The 22805-nt window shown below is 33.3% G+C and overlaps 3 protein-coding genes and 1 long non-coding RNA gene across 4 annotated transcripts; 1 reads left to right on the top strand and 3 right to left on the bottom strand.

The window, feature by feature from the left end:
* Positions 1-684: 684 nt before the first annotated feature.
* LOC122596377 (mediator of RNA polymerase II transcription subunit 15a-like) lies at positions 685-8567 on the bottom strand. The gene is made up of 10 exons (XM_043768946.1): positions 8503-8567; positions 7593-7698; positions 7154-7244; positions 5618-6868; positions 4074-4144; positions 2535-3698; positions 1926-2135; positions 1479-1670; positions 1046-1134; positions 685-892 (listed from the first exon to the last, which is right to left on the bottom strand). Exons 1-10 carry the CDS (start codon positions 8565-8567, stop codon positions 685-687), a joined length of 3447 nt encoding a protein of 1148 aa, XP_043624881.1.
* Positions 8568-9984: 1417 nt separating this feature from the next.
* On the top strand, positions 9985-11612 carry LOC122585922. The gene is made up of 2 exons (XR_006321821.1): positions 9985-10353; positions 11427-11612. It is a non-coding gene; the product is annotated as an uncharacterized LOC122585922 (long non-coding RNA).
* A 786-nt stretch (positions 11613-12398) lies between these two features.
* Positions 12399-15436, bottom strand: LOC122581747 (40S ribosomal protein S8-like). The gene is made up of 5 exons (XM_043754021.1): positions 15333-15436; positions 15118-15190; positions 14033-14372; positions 13074-13243; positions 12399-12781 (listed from the first exon to the last, which is right to left on the bottom strand). Exons 1-5 carry the CDS (start codon positions 15334-15336, stop codon positions 12703-12705), a joined length of 666 nt encoding a protein of 221 aa, XP_043609956.1. The 5' UTR covers positions 15337-15436; the 3' UTR covers positions 12399-12702.
* A 2544-nt stretch (positions 15437-17980) lies between these two features.
* On the bottom strand, positions 17981-18358 carry LOC122596367 (cysteine proteinase inhibitor B-like). The gene has a single exon (XM_043768937.1). The coding sequence runs from the start codon at positions 18356-18358 to the stop codon at positions 17981-17983; it is 378 nt and encodes a 125-aa protein (XP_043624872.1).
* Positions 18359-22805: the final 4447 nt, after the last annotated feature.

Genomic DNA, 22805 nt, shown 5'->3' with positions numbered 1-22805 from the left:
AATGTACATATGTGTAGACATGTAGTTTATGTGAATATCAAAGTCATTTTTAAATTTTATGATAGTTAATAATTTTTTTTAAAACATTTAATAATGGTATTTTATTGATAAAAAAAAAAGCTAACGAGAAATTATATTACAAACAGGAGTAAAAGGAAGATGCTATAGTACTATATAACTATTTTATATTGGCAAAACAACGTAAATAATGTTAATCCACAACAATTGTATGATAAATTAGCATTAAATCATTTCGCCATGTAGATGCCAATTTCATTCTTTTCGTTAATAATCATTCTTACCATGAACTAATTCACATACTCAACTTAATTATTATGTATGTAAGTAAAGAAAGAAAAAATGTAACGCCTTATGTATTTATAAGAAATAATTCAAGAACGTATATGTAATGTTTAAATGAATGAAGACATTGCCTTTCACATATGTTTCGAGGTCTTAACCGGTCAAACATTACATTATCCAGATTTTTACAATTTTTATGAATACAGCCAACATGTTGGTAAATAAATTAAAGATTGACTTAAATAAACCTTTTTTATATGCATGTATAATTACAAAAGAAAAAAAAAAAAACAAATACTAGATTGTGTCTTCACTTCAACTCTTCAAGACACAATATCAACATCTGTTAAAATGTACAGTATAAATTGTAGATATACATATTTATGCAGTAGTAAGGCAGTCCTTCCAGGCTCCATATTTTGAGGTGAATGTACCTCCACCACTTTTTTGCGCGTACTCCATAATAACAATTCGAGCACAAGCATTCCAAGCCCTTACCATCTCCGAAAGTGACACTGGGTGTTTAAACCTTTCCACGCTACTACGGAACTGACACTTGACTCTGAGTGAAAGATCATCACATTCTTTGCTGTACAATGGAAACAAATGTTATGTCATATATCCAAATTACAATCTAGGCATGTATCTGATCAATATTAAGGATAAATATGCTTGTTTTGAAAAGCATAAATAATTAAAAGACCACATGCATGATTTTTTGTGATAATCAAATATTTTTTACCTGACTTCATCGGGAAACTCATCCAAGAGTAACGGGGAGCAATTTGGATAAGTTGCAGGAACAAGCAATCGCAATGGTTGTATAGGTGACTGCACAAAATAATGATGTCTAATGGGTCAGATGTTAAGTAAAAGGCATAGCTAAACAACGGAGCACAGCAAATGGGTTAAGATCGCCCAAAGTGTATTGCTGATGTATATAAGTCATTTTACTACTCGTATGAAAAATGAAAAAAGAAACTTTACTATTCTAAAAAGATTTTTTAGAATCATATTTGACACACTTATTACACCAAATCTTAAAACCGGGTCAATGGTTAACCAAACCCCTCTGAATCCAGAGAGCATTCACATAACTTGAACCCAAACCAACGTGCCCAATTGCTACCAATAGGCTCTAGCATACAAATAATGTCTGAGGTTGAGTAACATACCGATTCTGAAGCATATTGTGACTTGAGGTTTGGATCAAGAGCTACAGTGCTAAATGAGCACTTAACGACAATTCCTTTACCGACTCCTAGAGCTGTAGCTGGATCAACATCATCTTCCTGGGTAATATCAACCACCGTATCTATAAGTCCTTGATTTATCTCTCTTATTTCATCCAAAAGGGGATGCCTCCTCTGCAATAACAATATAATTACATTAACAACCAAATTTGTTGATTAAAATAAGAAGGTTACCAACACTTTGGGCTTCAACCTATTTTACTCGTTATCGTTTTAGCTTAATTTTCTTTTTTAAAACCCATATTACCAATTTTAAGTTAAACACAACCCACATAGAGTCATGTCTAAGTATGGGTTGAAATCCTAGCTATAGCTTCCATGTATAACTTAGGAATATGTACACTAGATTTCATACTGAAGATATAATACCTCAATCCGAGGCCTTTTCATGGTAGAAGTTGCGGTGGCCTCCCACTTTGAAGCAAAAGGTCTTTGGAGATGAGATTTTGTCATGGCAGCTAAGTCTTCACCTATTGATCCATCACCTGGATCAGCTTCCACAATGCTATCAATCGTACTTAAGGCTGAACTAATGTCGCTGACAGCAGAAGTCAAGGATTTTGGTGACATAGACTTCACCTATGAAGCAAAGATAAAACAACATGTTAACCATATAATTTGGTTCATCAGAAGATAAATTTACCCAATGCAAGTTATAAGCAATGATAACAAGTAAAGAAAAACAAAAAAAAAAAACATCATTCTTATGTTATACATATAGGCGACAATCATTTAGTCATAATTGGGTGCATTCGGGTTAAAATTTATCACTAATTGGTTAAACGAAAAATAGCAGAAAAGAAGATACAACCTAATGTGTATTTCTAATGCATGTAATATTTTTTTTTTAAATCTGGATAGGAGGTTTTTTTAATAGAACCACCCCACCCGTATCGACCAGCACAAAGTACTAGTTATAACCCATTTGCCAACCTGTAGTTATACACCAGGCAAGTAGATAGTTTAGTGATTACTGACCACTCTGAGCAAGTGCTCCATGGGATCTTCTATAGTACTCGCTAAGCAGCTAGCATCTTGATTTTGTCTCGGCAGAGTGCGTGGATGGGGTACTGCAGACGGCTGCCCTTCCTCTGGAGGTACTACAGCTGAAGTCTCATAAACTTTTGAAGCACCATAACCATGGTGGTTTCCATCTGGAGCTTTGCACTCTGAAAGCAAAGGTGAGGTTGATATTCCAGTTGTAGCATTAGCAAGAGGTTGGGAGGGTAAAGTCACACCAGTCGTTTGATGTCCAACATTCCCAGCAGCATTAGAAAGTGACGAATTACCATAATTAACTTTCTTAGATTTTATTGGCCTGTGAGACGTATATGGGGTTGATGGAGATGACACCATAATCAGTGAGTTTGCATATTGCAAAGCTGTGCCGGATTTAGTTGCAGAATTCAGCAAGTTTTGCTTGTCAATCTGTGCAGATGAAGATGGAAACTGTTGCTGATATCCCGAGAGTTTTTGCTGCTTTATAGGCTGTGACTTAATTCCAGTCTGCTGTCTAACTTCTAACTCTTTACCATTAGTAATCTGATTTCTGTTAGGTTGCTGCTGCTGCTTTGTTCGTGGATGGAGCTGATGCTGCTGGTTGAATATAATTTGTTCATGCAGAAGTTGTTGTCGCTGCATTTCACGATCTTGAATTTGCTTTAACTGGTGAGGTTGAAGCATGTTGGAAGTTGGCTGCCGAAAATCCATATTGTTGTTCTGCAATCCAGACATATTACTATGCTGTGAATCAACCGATTGCATCTGAGAGGGAATCTGATTTTCATGTGGCTGTACTTGTGTCAAATGATTTTGTGTCTGCTGTAATTGGTGCGGAGAATTTATATGTGGTGCAATGAGTGGTTGCTGCTGCCGCGTGACCCCACGTTTGCTTAAAAATCTAGACATGAAACTTTCAATCTTACCCAAGTTTTCTTTATAGTTGGGAGGTATATTGGTCTTGGAGACTAGTAGAAATTTCATGAAATTTTCCAACATTTGTTTATACTTTTGCAGATCCATAAATTGCTTACTCGGTGGTTTCTGAGGTTCAAAATCATGCTGGAGAATATTTAAATCATGCATAAACTTCCGGAGTTTTTGCGCAAACCATGGCATATACTTATCCTTTGCTGTTTTTATCTGCAAAGTAGAATTATACTATTATAGTATCACATGTCTTTAAAAGCAGAAACATCTTTTATGTACTATAAAGTACACGAGTGGGCTAAAAGCTTTACCATCAAAGTTTGATAATTCTGAAACCCAAATCGAAGTTTTATAGCCATGCATAGGGGTAACCAATACGAAGTGAAGACACACACACACACACACATGAATATATTACTCTATGAGCATATTGAGTGTCATCTACCATATATATAGTACGAGTACATTATTATTTGTGAGTACTTAAGAGTAAGACTTATACCAGTTCAAACGATAGGTCATCAAGCATAGATGTTATTTAACGTACTATCAGATCAAAAATGAGTAAATATTTTTTCATGAACACACCTTTTGATACGCCTCCTCTTGCCAATCTCCACTGTTTAGAACTCCTGTTGTAGATACTGGATCGACCGGTACTACAAAATAGAAAATTGAAGCTATGAATTCATCATTACAATTAAGCTTGCTTTCAGAAAATCATTCAATGGAATTAAATGCTACTGTATTACATACACACACATATGCAGAGTATCCTAAAAAAGGGATAAACAAGTAACTCGGGGGACCTTTTAATTAATTAGCAGTTAATGATCAATGCAGGGATTAAGTAGATATCATCTCATATAAATTTGATGTATATATTCAGATCATCATTTTCATTGTACCATTGATATATACAAGTAGTAAAAGATAGGAACGATCTCTCTAGATGTCCAAAGTAATAGAGTTGACAAAGGACAAGTTGAGAAAAGTTGATTAACTTAAACTTTTGGAACACCCGATTCTAATGAGCTGTTAATCAAGAGAGTGGATCGAGAAGAAGCAACCCGAATCCCAGGGTGGCTGATTACATGGCTCAAACTAATTGAAGTGGTGGCGGATGTTTAACACCCACAGGGGCACTTAATAGGCACTAAGATGGGATTGAAATGGGGCAAAGAAAGCTGGAAACGAAGCTGATCAAAGACAAGAGCAGCAGACAAGTGAGATTTTCGAAAGTAAGATCAGGTTTGTGTAAAAAAGCACATGCCATCTTTCCCTTTTCTAACATCGTCAGTCATTGTTTTCTCCGCCCACGACAAACTCTACAAGAATTCTCCACTGGTGCTTCGTCTTCTACTAATCAGAGTGTAGAGCATATCCTTTCTAGGTATGAGAAAAGCTTCATGCATTGAAGCGGAGGAGGGGACAATTAATTCAGCTGACAAAGATTTAAGAATTCTTGTTGCCATGTCATCATGTAAAGAGCTTATACAAACAGTGGACAGGCTTGTTCATGAGAATAACACTGAGGAGCCGTCTGTGGCCAGCATATGAAGCAATTAGAACTAGAACTTGATGAAGACGCTCTTGTTCAAACCCACGATTGAGAAAGACGCAGTTGATGATGGAACACATATCAACCCTCCAAGCAGAAGAGCAAAAGAATTTGATTAGAGAAGAAAAGGAAGAAATGGAGACACAACTTGCATCAGCAAAGCATCAGGAGCAGAATGATGGTGATGGAGGTCCAAATGAACGACCTTGCAACGAACCAGATGAATTCACCACAACTTTTACTACACTTCACCTTTTTTTTTGGGTAAAGGGTTGATTTACCCCATATGATGATTTTATATAAGAAGAACATCACAAGAAGCAGGTGATATGACTATGTGCCATATCAACTAGTTATTGACCAACACATTTAGATTCGGTGGTTTCCTTCCACCCAACACAAATCTGAATCACATGTTTACATGTAGCTGAATACATATATACACACATTGTGTTTTCAGATCTTAAAATTAATCTATTACAGATTATTATCATCTGTTTTAGCTTAAAATAAAAATATATATATATATATAATATAAAACTAAAAATTAATATGTGTGTTTATGACTTACTTGATGAAGTCTCTGGCATGGCTCTTTGTTGTTGGGAAAGCTGTTGCTGCTGATTCAATACATTTTGCTGCTGTAAATCTTGTGATGTTGGAAGCCTCTGCTGCATATCTCCTTGTGACATGTTTACCTCTGGTTTAATATTTGATTGGTGATACAACTGTCCTGATTGTATCTGTGGAATTGCCTGCTCTTGTAACCTTTGACTTTGCATTGACTGAACCAGACGTGCTGAATACTGATTGTTCAGCATGGCGGAATTACCAGATTGAGTACCGACTAACTGGTGCTGCTGTCTATTCTGACTACTTTGAGGGCCCAAATGTTGCTGATGATAGACAGACAAGTTGTTGCGTTGGACAATTGAGTTCTGCTGTATATTGGAAAGATTATTCTGCTGGCCCATCAATGGTGGATGTTGTGGCTGCTGCCTTTCTTGTTTTATGACTGACTGTTGATGGTGTTGAATTACAGGCTGAACCGATTCTAAAAAAGTAGCTTTCTGTTGTATATCTTGTTTGATGCCTGACTGTTGATGGTATTGAATCACAGGCTGGCCTGATTGTAAAAAAATAGGTTGCTGATTTTGTTGAGAATTAGAGACACAAGATGCATGTATTGTTGTAGGCTGCATATATTGTTGGGATGGCTGGAAATAAGTTGGCTGCATCAAATTCTGCTGCTGAATGTGTGACTGCACCGAGGTTGTATCAATATTCTGCTGGAACTGCTGATTTGCAATCTGATGCAACTGCTGTTTATCACGATGATGCTGCGAGTTTTGAGATTGCTGCTGACTACCTGGTATCTGCCTTTTAATTGTATTAATAGTAGAAGGTATTCGTATACTTTGGCCCATAGTCATTTTCTGAATGTTCTGCAAGCTTGAATTATGGCTGGCAATATCTGGCATAATAGGCATGTTCTGCAAGCTTGAATTATGGCTGGAAATATCTCGCATAATAGACATGTTCTGAATGTTCTGCAAGCTTGAATTTTGGGTGTAAGTGTTTGCCATAATTGACATGTTCTGAATGTTCTGAATGTTCTGCAAGCTTGAGTTTTCGGTGGAATTATTCGGAACGGTAGACAGTGACATGCTTCTGCTAGGTTGCAATCCAGACGAAGAAGCAATATTCATGTGAATGTTATGCGGCAAAATCTGATTACCAGCTTGAGGATGATTAAACTGTCCAGGAACATGAGGTGGTTGACCTTGATTGTGGGCTTGTTGCATGCCCTCAGAGCCTATACCTTGTGGAACAACCAAAAAGACAAAATGTTATGATCAAGCTCAATATAATGTAGTTGCTAAATGAATTTTTGTTTGCATTATCAGATTACATTAGAGATGAAAGACTTTATAATGACTGGAATTATGTTATTTGTAATAATGTGATTCTCGTTCCATCCAACACTGCAAAATTTTATGTATTAGCATCGTAGTTGCTTGAGGTACGACACCTACCAAAACCTTCAATATACAAGTATCTTAAGCAATCTATCACTTCTGAGATGGTTGCAATATGTGGAATTTACCTGGATCAGAGGGATTCTCTGGATTACCAGTAGCTTTAAACTTCTGACAAATCTTCTGCAGCTTTGTACCTATTGTATGAATATAATCATTCTGCAAAACCAAATCACACAACATTATGTCACAAAACTACTCACGAAAGATATATTAGCGTTATTGGAATAGCAAATAGTGTTAACTATAACCCAAAATCTATAATGTGTATTCAACCTCTATCAAATTTTCAAGCTTTCCTTCCACCGGTGTTTAGCTAACGTGCCAACTTATATTGATGCCATGCGGCAACTTACCCAGAAGCCACATTAATAAAAATTTCACCAATGAATACAATAACAATATTTGAGAGTTGAGTACACACAATAGATTGGACTAATGAGTTAATGTTGAACACATTACCAAACACTTATATCCCTAACAAAAAAGAGTCACAAATGTACAAACTTTGCTTTTTGCATGAGCATAAATCTTCTCCTCACACATGATAGCCATATCCCTGAGTTGATGCGGCTTCTCCAGTCCACTGCAAGTCTTCATCAGGGTATTGATTCTACATGAAAAACATATGTTTGTTAGATTGAAAAACTTAGTGTTAAGAGAATATATCTGTGTATTATATTATAAAGCCATGACATATTAAACTTCATAAACAACTTATATACATATCTATATACTATATTATAAAGCAAATTCGCTTTTGATTATCAACATTGAACTTAAAATTTCAATATTGATTTTAAGTTTCAACAATGTACACATTCTATTGCATGATGTACCATACATCATAGCCACATTACATCAATATCTTTCACTACCACCGCTCGCCGCTGCCGCCGCCACCACCCGTCTCCGTCACCGCCGTTACATCGCCGCCACCTCCATCACCGCCGCAAGGTTACCGTTCTCGTACGTACTTATATAGAGAGAGAAAGGATTTTAAAAAAACCATAAAAAGTCAACAACCATGAAAACATTTAAATCATGTCGCACTGCACGTAAAAAGTTACAAAAGTTTATACAATTTCCACATAAAAAAACCTAAAAAGGAAATCAAATATTTAAAATACAAGTAAAAAGTTGCAAACGTGTGTATACAAACTTCAAGTAAAATTAATTAAGAATTGGAAAAACGAAATAGCTTCGAATAAATAGTTGAACTATTCACATGGGAACATATCAAATAACATGTAATGCAACATGCTTTAAAGTTTAAACTATTTTTTTTTCTACTTCGAGCCACTGTCAACAAATATAGTTCTTACTTTTGCTATATGATTCTCAGTTTAACCTAACCCTATACTCATAAATCATAATGTAAATAAAAAATAAAAAATCTAACAGTGTAGAAACATACATCTTATCGACAACTTTTATGCGTTGATCGGGTGGTAGGTCAGTCCTCCAGTCAACAGATTCCATGGGGTAAATTTACGATTACGTACAGCAACAACAAAAAAGACGAAAAAAAGAAAACACGAATGTGTGAAAATAATAATGACTTATTAGTTATGGCGGTTTACATGCAAGAATATATGTATGCGTGTAAATTCTTGTTTTAAGCCTACTCTAACTCTAATTTGTCATTAGGGGCCTGGTAAAGGTTATTTAGGCCCATTACTACATCTTACCGACTTGATTTATTTATTACCTTTTATCATGCGAATAAATGGTTAATTTTTTTTCTTTGGTAATGATATAAATGATTAATCTTGTAATACGATTAATCGTGTAATACAAATATACAATGGGAGTAAGTTCTACTCATTCATGATGGTTGTCGCATGTAATTTTATAATGCCAAAGATTATGTTTGTTAACATGTTGATTTCATTAAGACGTGTGGTTAGGTCTAAATATCATGAAGTCCACTAATTATTATAGTATAAAACATGTTTTTTTACAATTTTAAGATATATAAACATAATTGAAACAAAATAAGTTGATACTGAAATGAGTTAATTATAGAGTTGAGAAGTTTGACTGAGGTGATTATTGCTTAAAATTTAAAATGTAAGGTTGTGTTTTTAATTTAAATCTTAAGGTTTAATCATAAGTGTAGAATCTTTATATGATCTCTCCCAACAGTCTCGTTGGTTTTTAAACACCATTGGCACCACCTTTTCACTGGTGCTCGAGTGTTTTCTTTGTGAAAGCGACGAGTGAGAGACAAACTTCGTTATGTGTGTGAATATATATATATACATGTGACAACGGACATATTTGAGGTGTTTTTTTTTTCTTTTTCATAGATGTTCTAACGTATTTAACGCTTAGTTTTACAAATTAACTATTTCTAACAAACATGATTGACATATGACAAAAACAAAGCAATATTTTAACTAACAATTGATAAAATCATTTTAGTGACTAATGTGTCTAGTATGTCAACAGCCTTTTTAGAATTTACTAGAATCAATAAGACTTTCCTATAACTCATGTTGCCACCTTTTAAACTTGACATGTACATAAACATATATATATATATATCATTTGAATTACATTAGTTCAAGTCAATTGTTAGTAAGAAAAATATGGATAGGATTACTTTTATAAATCTACTTCTAACCAAGTCCATCACCTTTGCACTTTATATGACAAATTTTCTTCTTAAAGTACCATTTCATCTAACCCAAATTGATCTCAGTAAGTATGTGAACAAGAATGGATATAGTCAAACTTACTTATAGATAGCAGGACATATATTTAGAGTACGTATAAAATAAAAGGTCAAACACAACCCTTCGGCTCCAAGGAAAAGAAAGTCAAATACAAATTTGTAAACATTCTTCTTAGCCTCCTCATCCCTCTATGTCGACAGCCCCCAACAAGTAGCTGATTCACCTCCTATTATCACTATCACCATTCAAGAGTTTGGAAAAGATGACACATATCCCTCCATTCAACTTGAAGCTCACGGCTTCATATTAACTCAAGCACCTCACCCTTTTACTATAAATAGCCACTATATGTCTCATTTCCAAACCACACCATCATCAATCATCATGAATCTTCAATTAACGTAATCTTAGCACTATAACAAGATATCAAGGAATTTAAGCAACACAAGCATAGGGAATTGAAGGTTAATGGTTTTGGAGTTCTTGCTAGGAAGGATATTTTGATCTTGTTACATCGTGAATCTGAATTCATTGTCTCATTAGTCATCACTTTCTCTCGGTCATCATCATTTTCACTGTTGCTAGAGGTGAGTTCATAGTCCCACTTTAAACTCTTTTAAACTATTTTGGGATGAGAATACATATTTGGTCATTTTACAATATTATTTGTGTTATACAAAACATGTTTTATTACTCTATTGTGATATACTACTATTTTAACTACGAGCTACATAGAATTTCTTGTTAAACCATTATGGGTTACTCTTATATTAGACACAAGTGACAAATAGTTTGTGTATGGCTATGTAATAATCACTCATAAATCCGCTTGGAATCTTGATGTCGTGAAACAAAGGCGCGAATATTATGGATAGTACTATCGGGGTTGACACCTCTACTCGAGTTAGTCATGCTAACTTGGGAAACGGGCATATAATATTTGAACTAGTGTTTGAGTGAAACACTACTAGAGGGGTAAACAATACGTTAAGGCATCGGCACTCAAGGCATAGTATACGAAACTACTACTTATGATATTTGTATGCGTTACTTTATCATTGAATTCTTATGGTCCACCAAAATCTCTAAAAGGAATTATGTGCTCGGTTTTTCTGGAAAACATGTTGTGATATACTCTATTTGCAAATTATTTATACTCTATTATGGATACAAGACAAGCTGGTAAACAATACGTTAAGGCATCGGCACTTAAGGCATAATATACGAAACTACTACTTATGATATTTGTATGCGTTACTTTATTATTGAATTCTTGTGGTCCACCAAAATCTCTAAAAGGAATTATGTGCTCGGTTTTTCTGGAAAACATGTTGTGATATACTCTATTTGCAAATTATTTATACTCTATTATAGATATAAGACAAGCTATTTGACCATTGCCTATGTATAATATTTTACGGATAAAATCTTAAAAACATCATAGTGCGAGGCACTACAATTCAGTGTATGACAAATACTTTGAAAATGAAAATCTAAACCTGTATACATAAGGCAATTACGGGAATTCTTTTCAAAACGTTTTAGAAACTATTTATGACATTGTGGTAAGCTATGGTCAGGTCTCGGGGTCCGCATAAAACTTTATCAAAAACCTATTAACTCACTAACTTTATATTGACGTATTTTAGTGTATTCTCAGGAAATTAAATGCTCGGAGCATAAGTAGAAGAAACATGCTTTATGGGAGTCACACATGCATTCACTAACGGATAAAGATTTTCTAGAATTTCTATTAAATCATCTTGTAGATACTCTAGAATAAGTCTTGTACACTTCATGTAAGATCTTGGTTTTATATCAATATTATTTCAAAACGTCTAATTTAGAGGTCGTTTGTTATAATTTGTGATTGTGATTTCAAGAAGTCACCATCTGCTTAGAGCCCACCCTGGGCGGGGTGTGACAATACAATCATTATACATGTATGTATGCCACAATGTGTATGTGAGTGTAAACAAAAGAGACAACCAAAATGACGCGGCTTCTAGTTTAAAATTGTTAATGTGACAGTAAACTGACGCTAGCGACAAAAGAATTGATATAGTCACTATTTGAAAGTAGTCTAATATATCATAGATAAGTTGCTTAGATGGTTTTTTCTTGTTTAGTACGAGATCTTTTCATTGTAGCTATCAAAATGTTGTTGGCCATAGCCCTTTTTCAGCAAGGGTACGGGATATCATATGTTTTGGTTGGTTCTGTGTTGAGTATGCTGAGTCTGGCATCGGTAGAGGTGTCAACAAAAGGGTGTTCAATAAAGAATGTGTCACCTGTGTATGGATGCATTGATAACATATTGATCTAAAAATAGGAATCATCTTCATAGGTTTTATTGTTTTACACATCTTATGATAGATAACAAATGGATCGGACACCCTGTGTAAGTGTGTATGGATGCATTGATAACATATTGCTCTAAAAAATAGATTTTCTTCAGATTCTATTCAAGGCTATTTCATTCTTTTTCACACAAAAACACCTTTCAAGCCATTTTAAATCACATTTTGACTCACAACAGCTCTAATAATTATCCATGCATTAGTCAATTAGCATCAGAAACGGGACAAACCATTGGCAAAAATATAAAAAATTTATGAAAGGGATACGAGCATTTCAAATAACCCTTGACATTTTTCACCAAATGGCTCAAAAAGATGGCAGAATAATAATACCCATGGTACTTTCAACAAAAATACCATGCCCAAGCCAAGCTTAGAATTGACAGTCATACAAGACAACAAAAGTTATGCAAGGAACCGATAATTGTATGACCTTCATGCCCAGATTGCACCAAACATGTAACTAAAACAAGTTATAACATGGTCTAGAACTCTAGATAAATAAACCAAACAGCACAAAAACATCCAACATACTAAAACGACCCAACGTTGAAGAAATTAACATACACGGTAAGCTTATGCAGCAGCACCTTTGCCCTTCTTTTTTTGAAGCTTTTTCATGTAGAACTCAAGCTCTTTGCCCTCCAAAATGTAACTGTTGTAATGCACAAAGTAGAGAAAAACTTAGTAGTAAAGTTTACAAACTAATTCAAAAGGTTATAATTATCATTAAAATGATACAGTTTTTGTGGATATATATGTTTCACACACTATACTTTTAACAAAAACAGGCGTAGCATGTCAACCAACGTGCAACAAAAAACTACTCATTATAATTCAACGTTGTTTTTACAAACCCACTTGATTTGCAACCCCTCGTTAGCAAGAAAGAACTGACAAGTTATAATTAAAAAATGTGATGATAATGTATTGTGAATGATACTCACCCATCAGCTCGGCCACATTGACCTGGGCGAGAAGAAATGCAAGCATAGAGCCTTCCAGAGCTGAACTGCTCTTCAACATGTGAATCAAGTTTGCGCCCTTCTTGACGCTTCTCAATCTTTCTCTGGACATGGTTGCTCTTTGTGGCTTCTTCTGTTGCTGCTTCTCCTTCCTGGACCAGCACAAATAAGGAATATCATCACAGTATCACAATTAATATCAAACTGTCCATTGAAGAGACAAATATTGTATAGCAAAGGTAAAGCAAAAGATAAAAGCACCAGTTGCTACTCATGCATTAGAAAAGAATTTGTTATCGATCGAAACAGCCTATCACAGTATCAATAGGTTTGAGTTTTTAAAGGTTCAGAAAGTCAAAGCGCAACAAGATAAAAGTTTTGAAAAAAAAACTCTTCACCACAAGCAATCGTTAATTTGGGAGAAAAATAAAGTTCCAAGCCTTCACATGAGTATAACTATAACTTGTAATTACATTTACTATTTAGTTTCACATTGTGATAGAAAATTCCACAAGCCTACACACAGAGCAGGATTTCCAATACTGCCTGCCAAGTCAAAAGATAACCTACTTATCCACATCATAAACATATCTCATGAAACCGGAGGATAGATGTGACATATACCACAGTAAAGGTTCTTATATCTCAAACTAAAGTAACTCACCTTAAATCCGTTTTCTACTTAAACAAGACCATTATTAACAAAATCATAAAACCAAAACTCGACAACCAGAGCAGACAGGGAATCAAAACTTATGAAAATCTTTAGATGGTACTTGGAAAATTGGCACATTCAACATGGGGATCTATCAAAAGCATTTTTAAAAACCGAATGAAAGATAAACAACCTTTTGCTCAATACAAAACACTGACAACTATTTACACAAAAACAAAACGAGCAAAAATATATAATGTCAGCATGAAACTTTCATAAATCATACCTCTCCCTCCTTTTTAGGAGTAGGAGCAGCAGCAACTTTCTTCTTCCTACCAATATCAACCCCATAATGTTGCAAGTACCATTGCTTAAATGGAGCAGCATCCACTTGCACAATAGCACTTTTCACAAGAGTCTGTGTTCTCACAAGCTCGTTGTTTGACGCGTTATACACCACATCAAGAATACGAGTCTTGCGGGTAACAGCTTCACTTCCCCATGAGTAATTCCCAGTGTCTAACCTAAGTGCTCTCCACTTCACATTACCTCCCCTAACTCTAACTCTCCTCACAGTCTTGTTGCTCGAGATCTTCGTGTTAGCTGGCTGTCTTCCGAGCTCGTACCTTCACCAATATTATTCACATTTAAATATCACAACTCTACAGTATCATCATATTCAGCATACCATACATATATATATACAGGGGCGGAACTACGTATAGTAAAGGGGAAGCCCGGGCAAGGGGCCGCTCAACTCACCTAGTGTAAATTTTTCCGAAATACGTTAATAATTTTATCGGTGCTACAGGTCTAACGAAATTTGGGATACCGGTTTTTGAAATTTTTTTATAGCAACAAGCTTATAAAGATATATTTTAGTACCTAAACGGGAATCAAAACTAACAAAATTGCTAAAACTCTTATAAAATGCTGAAAATAGGGAAAAATAGTTTTAAAAAATGCTTAAAAATTGTAACAATCTAGTAATTAGCGTTACTTTGCATAAACATGATGCTAGCGTTAAAAATTTTGTGCTACGGGTAACTCTGAATCCTGGTTCAGCCACTGTATATATATATATAAATATTACATGTATATATATTGTCTAATATATACATATATGTATATGTATATATACTGTCAATAATCATCATCACAAATAACATAAGCATTCAACAATAAAGCGAATCAACTTATACAAAAATTATTGTGCTAAATAAATCAAATCAATAATTTTAATTTTAAATAAAACACATGAAACTAAAGGAGTCTATATTAAACAAAAAAGATTGTTCTTATTATAGATTATAACAATAATAATAATAAAAATAAAAATAATAATAATAAAAATAAAAGATGTGTTCATACTTTCGCTTCTTCCTCCAGGTCTTCTGCTTGCCTCCGGTGGCACGTCTCTTGTGCATAGAGTCACGTGAGATACCTGTTGTTTCATAATAATAATAATAAATACATATATACAGATACAGAACAATAATAATAATAAGATGACATACTATAAGCTGATATATGTATGTATAGATTGGTGTAAAGAGGTTAATGGAAGAGAAAGAAGATAAGTTTACCCATGGTGTCGGCGGTGGTTGAAGGCTCTGCTTCACTCCGGCGGCTGCTATGTATAAATGAAAGAAATGTGCAACCCTAATTTGTATAGTGTGTTGGGTTGGGAAGTTTAGAAGACTTTATACTTTTGATCCTTGTTGTTATGGGTGAGTGATATTTCAGTCCCTAGAACAAACATTACAAAAAAAAAAAGGGTCATGACTCAGGAGGAACCGAGGAACAGTGCCTGACAAAATTGCTACTCAACCGGTCAATATAATTGGGCTAAAGATGTGTTATAGTGGGTTTTTTTACATGGGCTAAAGTATACTTTTATTTTTTGGATGATTGTTAGATTTGTACTAATAAGTTTAGTAGATTACATATAAATTTTATTATTTTTTTATTTTTTATTATTTTTTATATTACATATAAATTTTATTAGTTTTTCAAGACAGAAAGGCTATTAGCTTCTTATGGTTCAAAAATAGGAAGAGAAATTTGCATATATTATATGTTTTTTTTAAAAAAAAAAAATTAATTTGAATTACATATCTAGGTATCTATATCTTTAAGTTGCTACTATACTAATTTCTTAACGTGGAAAATGAGGCAGTGAGACAAAATACCAATTGTCAAAGAATCACGTATTGTTGGCGAGCTCTCCAGTAATGAGAACTAACTCGATAGTTTATGAGTTCTAGACCAATTCTCACGTCTTTAAGTGTTAACAAGCGGTTGTTAATAAGTAATGAAAAATCAGATTTTCATATATACGCTTTAAGTTGTATATGTAGATGTGTATTTCAAATAATTGAGAGTATTTTTTTGGTTTTAAATTAGATATTAGTGGCCCATTTGTAAGGTTTTAAATATTGGAGAAATACAATTGGGTTCTAATCTCATTTTTTACATTTGTAAGAGTAGATTATTGACAAGGTTTTTGAGATTTCTGAGTTTCATATCAAACATGCATGGTTTGAATTATGTATACTGTCCAGCTGGATGTCGTCACTGTGGTAATACCAACTAGAAAAATCGATAAGAATAAAAAAATTTGTTAGTTTGATATTAAAGAGTCAAAGTTTCGATCCATATTTCCTACAAAATGGTTAGAGGTCGTTTCGGAGGGAGTTTTTCTAATATTGAATTTCATATATACCCTTCCTAACCCATCTAAATATCACATATACCCATCATCAACTTAAAATATCATATTTCCCCATCCTAAATTTAAAATATCATATATCCCTAAATCATATTTTAATAACTATTAAATATAAAAAAAAATCATTAACTATTATATTTAAGTATTATAATTACTAATATACCCTTTGGCTAACTGTTTGGGTAATCTAACCTTTTTCAAATCATACCATATTGTTCTAGTTTTGGTTCCTGCAAAAGGATGCTAGTTTAAAACAAGTCAACGTAGTTCATCAGATAGTGCACAACAACTTTCAAAGGCATATAAACTATTCACACATTTTGTATCTTTGCATCATCTTCTCAAGTCAAATCATCATTCCCGGCTATGTCTCTCCTTTAAATAATCAAATCTATACTCAAAACAAACAATCCATCTATCAATCAATTCAAGCCTACTAAGAAAAAAACAAACAAATAAGATATCATATCAAACTCAGGGAGCCGACTCGAAACTCTTTGAACAAAATCAACAAACTGATATATACCATTAGTGCACAGGTAGCCAATATCTAACACTAACTGTTGCTTATTCGGAAGAAAGAAACCCAAGTAAACTTTCTCATTGTCAACTTCGTTTCTAAAAATTCAAATGACTCTGCATATACTAATTCATAAACACTCTTTGTATGTAAAATAATATATAGACACCTTATAACTGATATGTCTTTATAAGCTATGGAAATAAGAATTAGCGGGAACTTTTGGCGCTACTGTGAGGGTATTGTGGCCATATTCAAATATAAAAGATAACATTAGTGATTTTTAATATTTAATGGTAATTAAAATAGTGCTTTGGAGATCCATGATATATAGATATTCATAATGGGTAAATATGATATTTTAAATTGGTGGTGAGTATATGTGATATTTAGATGGGTTTAAAGAGGGTATATATGAAATTCACTCTTTTTCTAATATACAATTTTCTTTTGTTAGTATATGAAAAGTTGTTTTAAGCATTACATATAATCTTCTTATAACAAACACCATGTGGAAAACGACCAAGATAAATACGAGTATTCCGTTCAAACCCATAGTAACAAACCGGTGAACCTAACAAAGAAGTAACGAACCACCACATGTCCAACAATCCTAGATAAACATTTTTTTAATTAAATGACAAAAAGTGTTTACATTCACAACGATACCCGATCAGATCATATAAATCTAAGTTAAAATCTCATTAGGATAAATTTTGCTTTTACAAATAGGTAACACAAAAAAAAAAAAAAAAAAGTGATTATTTTTTTGAATAAATTGATGCCTAATTTGATAATTTCAAATTGATTGATAAATTTAACAACTACAAACATATCCATAGATTTCATTATTATTCATATAGTATAATAGTAAGATTACAAAACCGAGTTATAAAACCACAATTAGGCAGGCACAGTCAGATGACAACTCATAACAAAAACAACAAACAAACACATAATATAAGACACTCTATAATACTTGCTTAATGATTCTTCTTAGGCGATGGTTTAAAAGTAAGCAACTGTTTAGGCTGTTGTTTCCAGGGTTGAACCACCACCTCGGCATCAAAAACCTTTTTGACGCCGGAATTCGAAACCGCTTCGATTTTCAGATAGTATTTAGTCCCGGCAACCACTTGGGATTCCGCCGCCACAACTTGAGAAAACTTGAGATCCCCGTCACCGGTCTTCTGACCACGTTGCAACCGGTTGTATTCATCGACCGAATACTTACCCAGGTCTTGGATTTCTTTGTTTTTTTTCACGTTTTGGATCTTTGTACGGCCCCCCGGGATCGCGCTTGTGAGGACGAAGAAGGTGATGAGGAGGAAGAAGAATGTTGTGAGGGTGATTTTGGCCATAATTTGATGATGAAGATGGTGCGGTGAAATGATGTGGGTCTATATCTATCTATCTATATATATAGAGAATTAGAGAGAGATGCACGACAAGAAGAAGAGGTATGTGAAAAACTGAAAAGTCTTATGGGAATTGGAAAACAGCAGGCACCTAGTTTGTTTGTTTGCATTTTTTAGATGATTTTGGATAAAGACGACACGGGCTTGTCGGGCCGGATTATCAGCCCGCATAATTTTATTTTTTTTTCCAAATCTTTAAACATTGTTTTTTAAAAAATAATACAGTATTTTATAACACTAATAATCTCTTGAAATATCTAAGCTATATTCTTTTAATAACATTACCATCACTCGTCATTTACTACCACAATAAGTAGTCACTTTGGCACTCCCCTTGTACATATCGCTATTGTCGTATCACGATCATCAGTCGTCATTAACCTTTTATATCTCATTGTCAACATCACTGTTACATCATTGTTACCGTGACATTGCACTATAATACATAAGAAAATGATTTATCCTCTTAAAAAATTTTTATGCTACCATATTAGGAGATTAATCATTTCCCTAATACATATCATAAGATAGTTTGCTGACTCTAGAATTTTTTATGCATGACTCTTTAAGTATATTTCATTTTACTTTTCAAAAAATATTTCATTTATTTCAAATAGAAAAAGAATAAATGAAATGAAATATTTTTTGAAGAGTAAAATGAAATATTTTTTTTCTTTTCTACTTAACAACTTTTGAGTTCTGTCTCTTTCTCTCTTCTCTCTCTAGAGAGCCGTTGGGAGCTCTCTCAGCTTCTCTTTGAGATCGAGAGTAGATCTAAGATTGAGATTACTCCCTCTTCGGCTTGGCTCTGTCTTGCCGTCGAGAATTTTTACAAGGGGTAAAATCCTAGGTTGGAGGTCCTTCGAAACCAGCCTCTCTACCTTTGTGTAGGGGTAAAGCTGTTTACATCTGACCTCCCTCAAATCCGACTGCTTTGCCGGATTGAGTACCGTTGTTGTTGTTGTCTACTTAACAACTTTTATTTATTGTATAACAACTTTTTAAGGAAAAGTTAAAAAAACTCAAAGCATATACTAAATCATATACAGTAGTTAACAAGATATGAATACACAAGAGCGTAAAATCTATATCTATACTCCCTTATAAAATTTACAGAGGTCGTGTTGAATGTTTAGAATTTTTGGAACATGAAAATTTTCCAACTTACCCTTCCCCTTAAAACAAAACACAAACATCCCCCTTCTTTCTACCAAAACAACACACACAAAATATTATCTCTTTCAATCTATCAAAACAACACGCACACCCTCTCTTTGATTCTGGATGACATTGTAGTACTTGTTTTAGAAGAATAAGTGACTCTGTTATCCATTGTAGTATCTTGCTTGCTTGATTGATTGATTGCTTGCTGATATATACTATTTTCGGCAAAAACGACAATAAATGCCTTTGTGATTGAATTGCTTAATTAATTGTTGCAGCTACATTATCCATCGTAGTATATTGCTTACTGGATTATCCACTTATACTATTTTCGATAGTATTGACTTGCCATGTTCATAGTATCCGTCGTAACACGCGGACCATGTTTACTCTAAATTTAAATAATTAGTAAAGTGTGAATTACATGGATAGGATAATCAGGGGTTATATGAGTCATGGGCCAGTCACGGGCTCAAAATCCGTGGTCTATAAAGTGATAAAAACAAGAGATGTGCAATTCCACACCCTTTGTCCTTTGCCTTATTTCACAATCGGGTTGATAGCGAACTGTTTTTCAATTATTAATCTTCAAAACATGACAACTTTGATAAATGTCTAAAACTATCATTAATGCGTGAAATGCAGCGGACCAAACACTTCATGGTCGTTGATGGTCGTGAATCGTCTTACCTTTTGATCCGTTTTTTTTTTTAACAGTCAAAATCATTAGATGGTTATGTGACATAAATTATATTGTAAAAATGTTACAAAACATCATATTACTTAAAGTATATTATCGACTACAGAAATACATCTATTAGTTACCGAAAAGATAAGCTGGGTAGGGATACTGAATTGGTAGGAAAGACTAAAGGGTAAAATAATATATCGCATAATATATAGCAACCTAAAGTCAAATTAATTTAACAATTTTGGATAATATATAGCTTCTATAAAGAAAAATAGATACGTGTTTGTTGGCCAAGCTATCTTGGAAATGCATATGCTTATTGAGTTGTTATATTTTAGATTTTAAGGTTCTACGTTGATACGTTATTATAATACAGTAGAAAAGATAATGCTTGGACTTAACTTATTAGCTTATGAATATCATAGACCAAAAATTGTTTATTTATTTCTTTGAATGTGTGCTATATTAAATCGGATTTATCTAAATGACAAAGTTGTGCAAAAACCTTTGAAAATGGACAAATGGTTATAAACTTGCTAAAATTGTTAAATGATTTGAATTTAACTTCTTAAATTCGTGTTTAACATACTATCAATAAAGGTAAAATATGATGATAATAAGTTAATAACTACTTGGTTTTATAATCAGGTTTGCCAAACTTAGGTTTATCACAGTGTGCATATTAGTTCTCATTAGATTTTGCTTAGTATCTCGGGTAAACATCGATGATGTCCTACCTACTATTTTAGGAGGGCTTTTGCTAAACCTACTTCGGGTATCTAGGCATGCCATGATCAGTACAAGTATTTTTGGATTTTTTGTTTGGGCTCGTTATATTTATTGTGGGCTAGCTTAAGTCATGCTGTTTATAGAATTGCTACATGAATACATGTTGATGAACATGGATTGATGGACATGGAGTTAGCAATAGCTAGTTATACGAAAGTGAAGACAAATGTTTTGCAAATCTGGATTAAGCTTTTTGTGAAACCACCATCATCATCACCCAAAAAAACCAATGTTTATAGTTGTGGAAAAATTTTATGGTATTACCAGAAATATCGGCTGGCACAAGCATCATAATTTATTTTATAAAAATCTTACAAAACTTGTTATAATTTAACGAAAATAATCAAAACATAATTATAATTCACTTAAAAATAATATCAAATAAATATTTCATAACAAAATATAAGTTTTTAAGTTTACAAATAACAAAAAATAACATTAAAGTATTAAAAAGAATAATTAAGAAAATTCATAAAAAGAGTTAAAATACTGGAAATACCGACCGATAATGAATAGTGAAAATACCGGAAAAATACCGGGATTAAAAAACCAGAATATTTTGTGATACCGGTAATACCGGTATTTAAAACATTGAAAAAAACCCAATAAAGTTATTTAACAACAATATAATATCATCATTTAAAAAAGAATAAAGTTGATAACTCTAATTTATCAAACTTAATTAACATTATCAGCTCACTAAAAAATTTGTATTTTATCATTCTCTTCTATGTTTGTTTCAAGGATATAATTTCAAATATAATTGGACTAGACTCGGGGTCAGTTTTATTTTTTCCATATTGTATGAGAATTTGATTGAATAAAATTGATATGGCAAAGAAAAAAAAATCATTTTCATTAATTTCATACGAGTATAACATTTCGAAAACCAAGCAGTCCGTGATATTGTTAGAATGTAGTTGGCGCCTATAAACGACCATTGGTATATGTGTTTATATATATATATAGCTGTTAAAAATAATTTAAATTGATTGTAGAGTTGGGCTAATAATATTTTTTAAGGCTAGATCCAAAACTTTTTAATATAGAAGCTAAATTTATAATAGTTTGTTTCCTTTCACTTTTGTGGTTTTGTATCTTTAGATGGTCAACTCAATTTTTTTTTATTTTTTTTAAAAGATGAATTTTTCTTGTCATCCTTCGAGTCTCCGCTTATTCCCTTCGTCCCCCTCTATGTTTTCTTTCATTTTTTTGGAGTTGCTAACTTGCTAATTGCTATACATCAGCTGATCAACATTATGATTTATTAATTAGCATGTCTTATAAAGTTAGAAAAAATTAATTAACAATAGATCTAGTAGCAATATAAGGTAAAGTAGTCTAGCTACAATACAAACCCTATTATCAGTGGCAGAACCAAGATTTTTATTCAGGGGTCGCTGAATAGTTTTCGTAATACTAACAAGTATAAAACTAAACTATAAAATTTAATTACACATAAAGTTTTATAGATACTATAGAGTTATCGTGACCATCATTAGCCACCACATTACTCCTTCATTGTCTATTATATTTATCTAGCTCAAAAGACTATGTTATGTATATTTAATTTTTTTAATATCAGTTTTGCATGTAGTTTACTATATTTTGTAGTATATAACTCAAAAGACCTATATGGTTTATGTGTACTGAACTTCAAATAATTAGATAGTATTTTTTTTTTGGTCTGACATTTATATAAGATGCAACATTGGAACGTAACATCCATTTGGATTGATACATTGC

The sequence above is a fragment of the Erigeron canadensis genome, chromosome 1, assembly GCF_010389155.1.
Source record: "Erigeron canadensis isolate Cc75 chromosome 1, C_canadensis_v1, whole genome shotgun sequence".
In the NCBI taxonomy this organism is placed as follows: domain Eukaryota; kingdom Viridiplantae; phylum Streptophyta; class Magnoliopsida; order Asterales; family Asteraceae; genus Erigeron; species Erigeron canadensis.
This window is presented reverse-complemented; position numbering and strand designations above follow the sequence as displayed.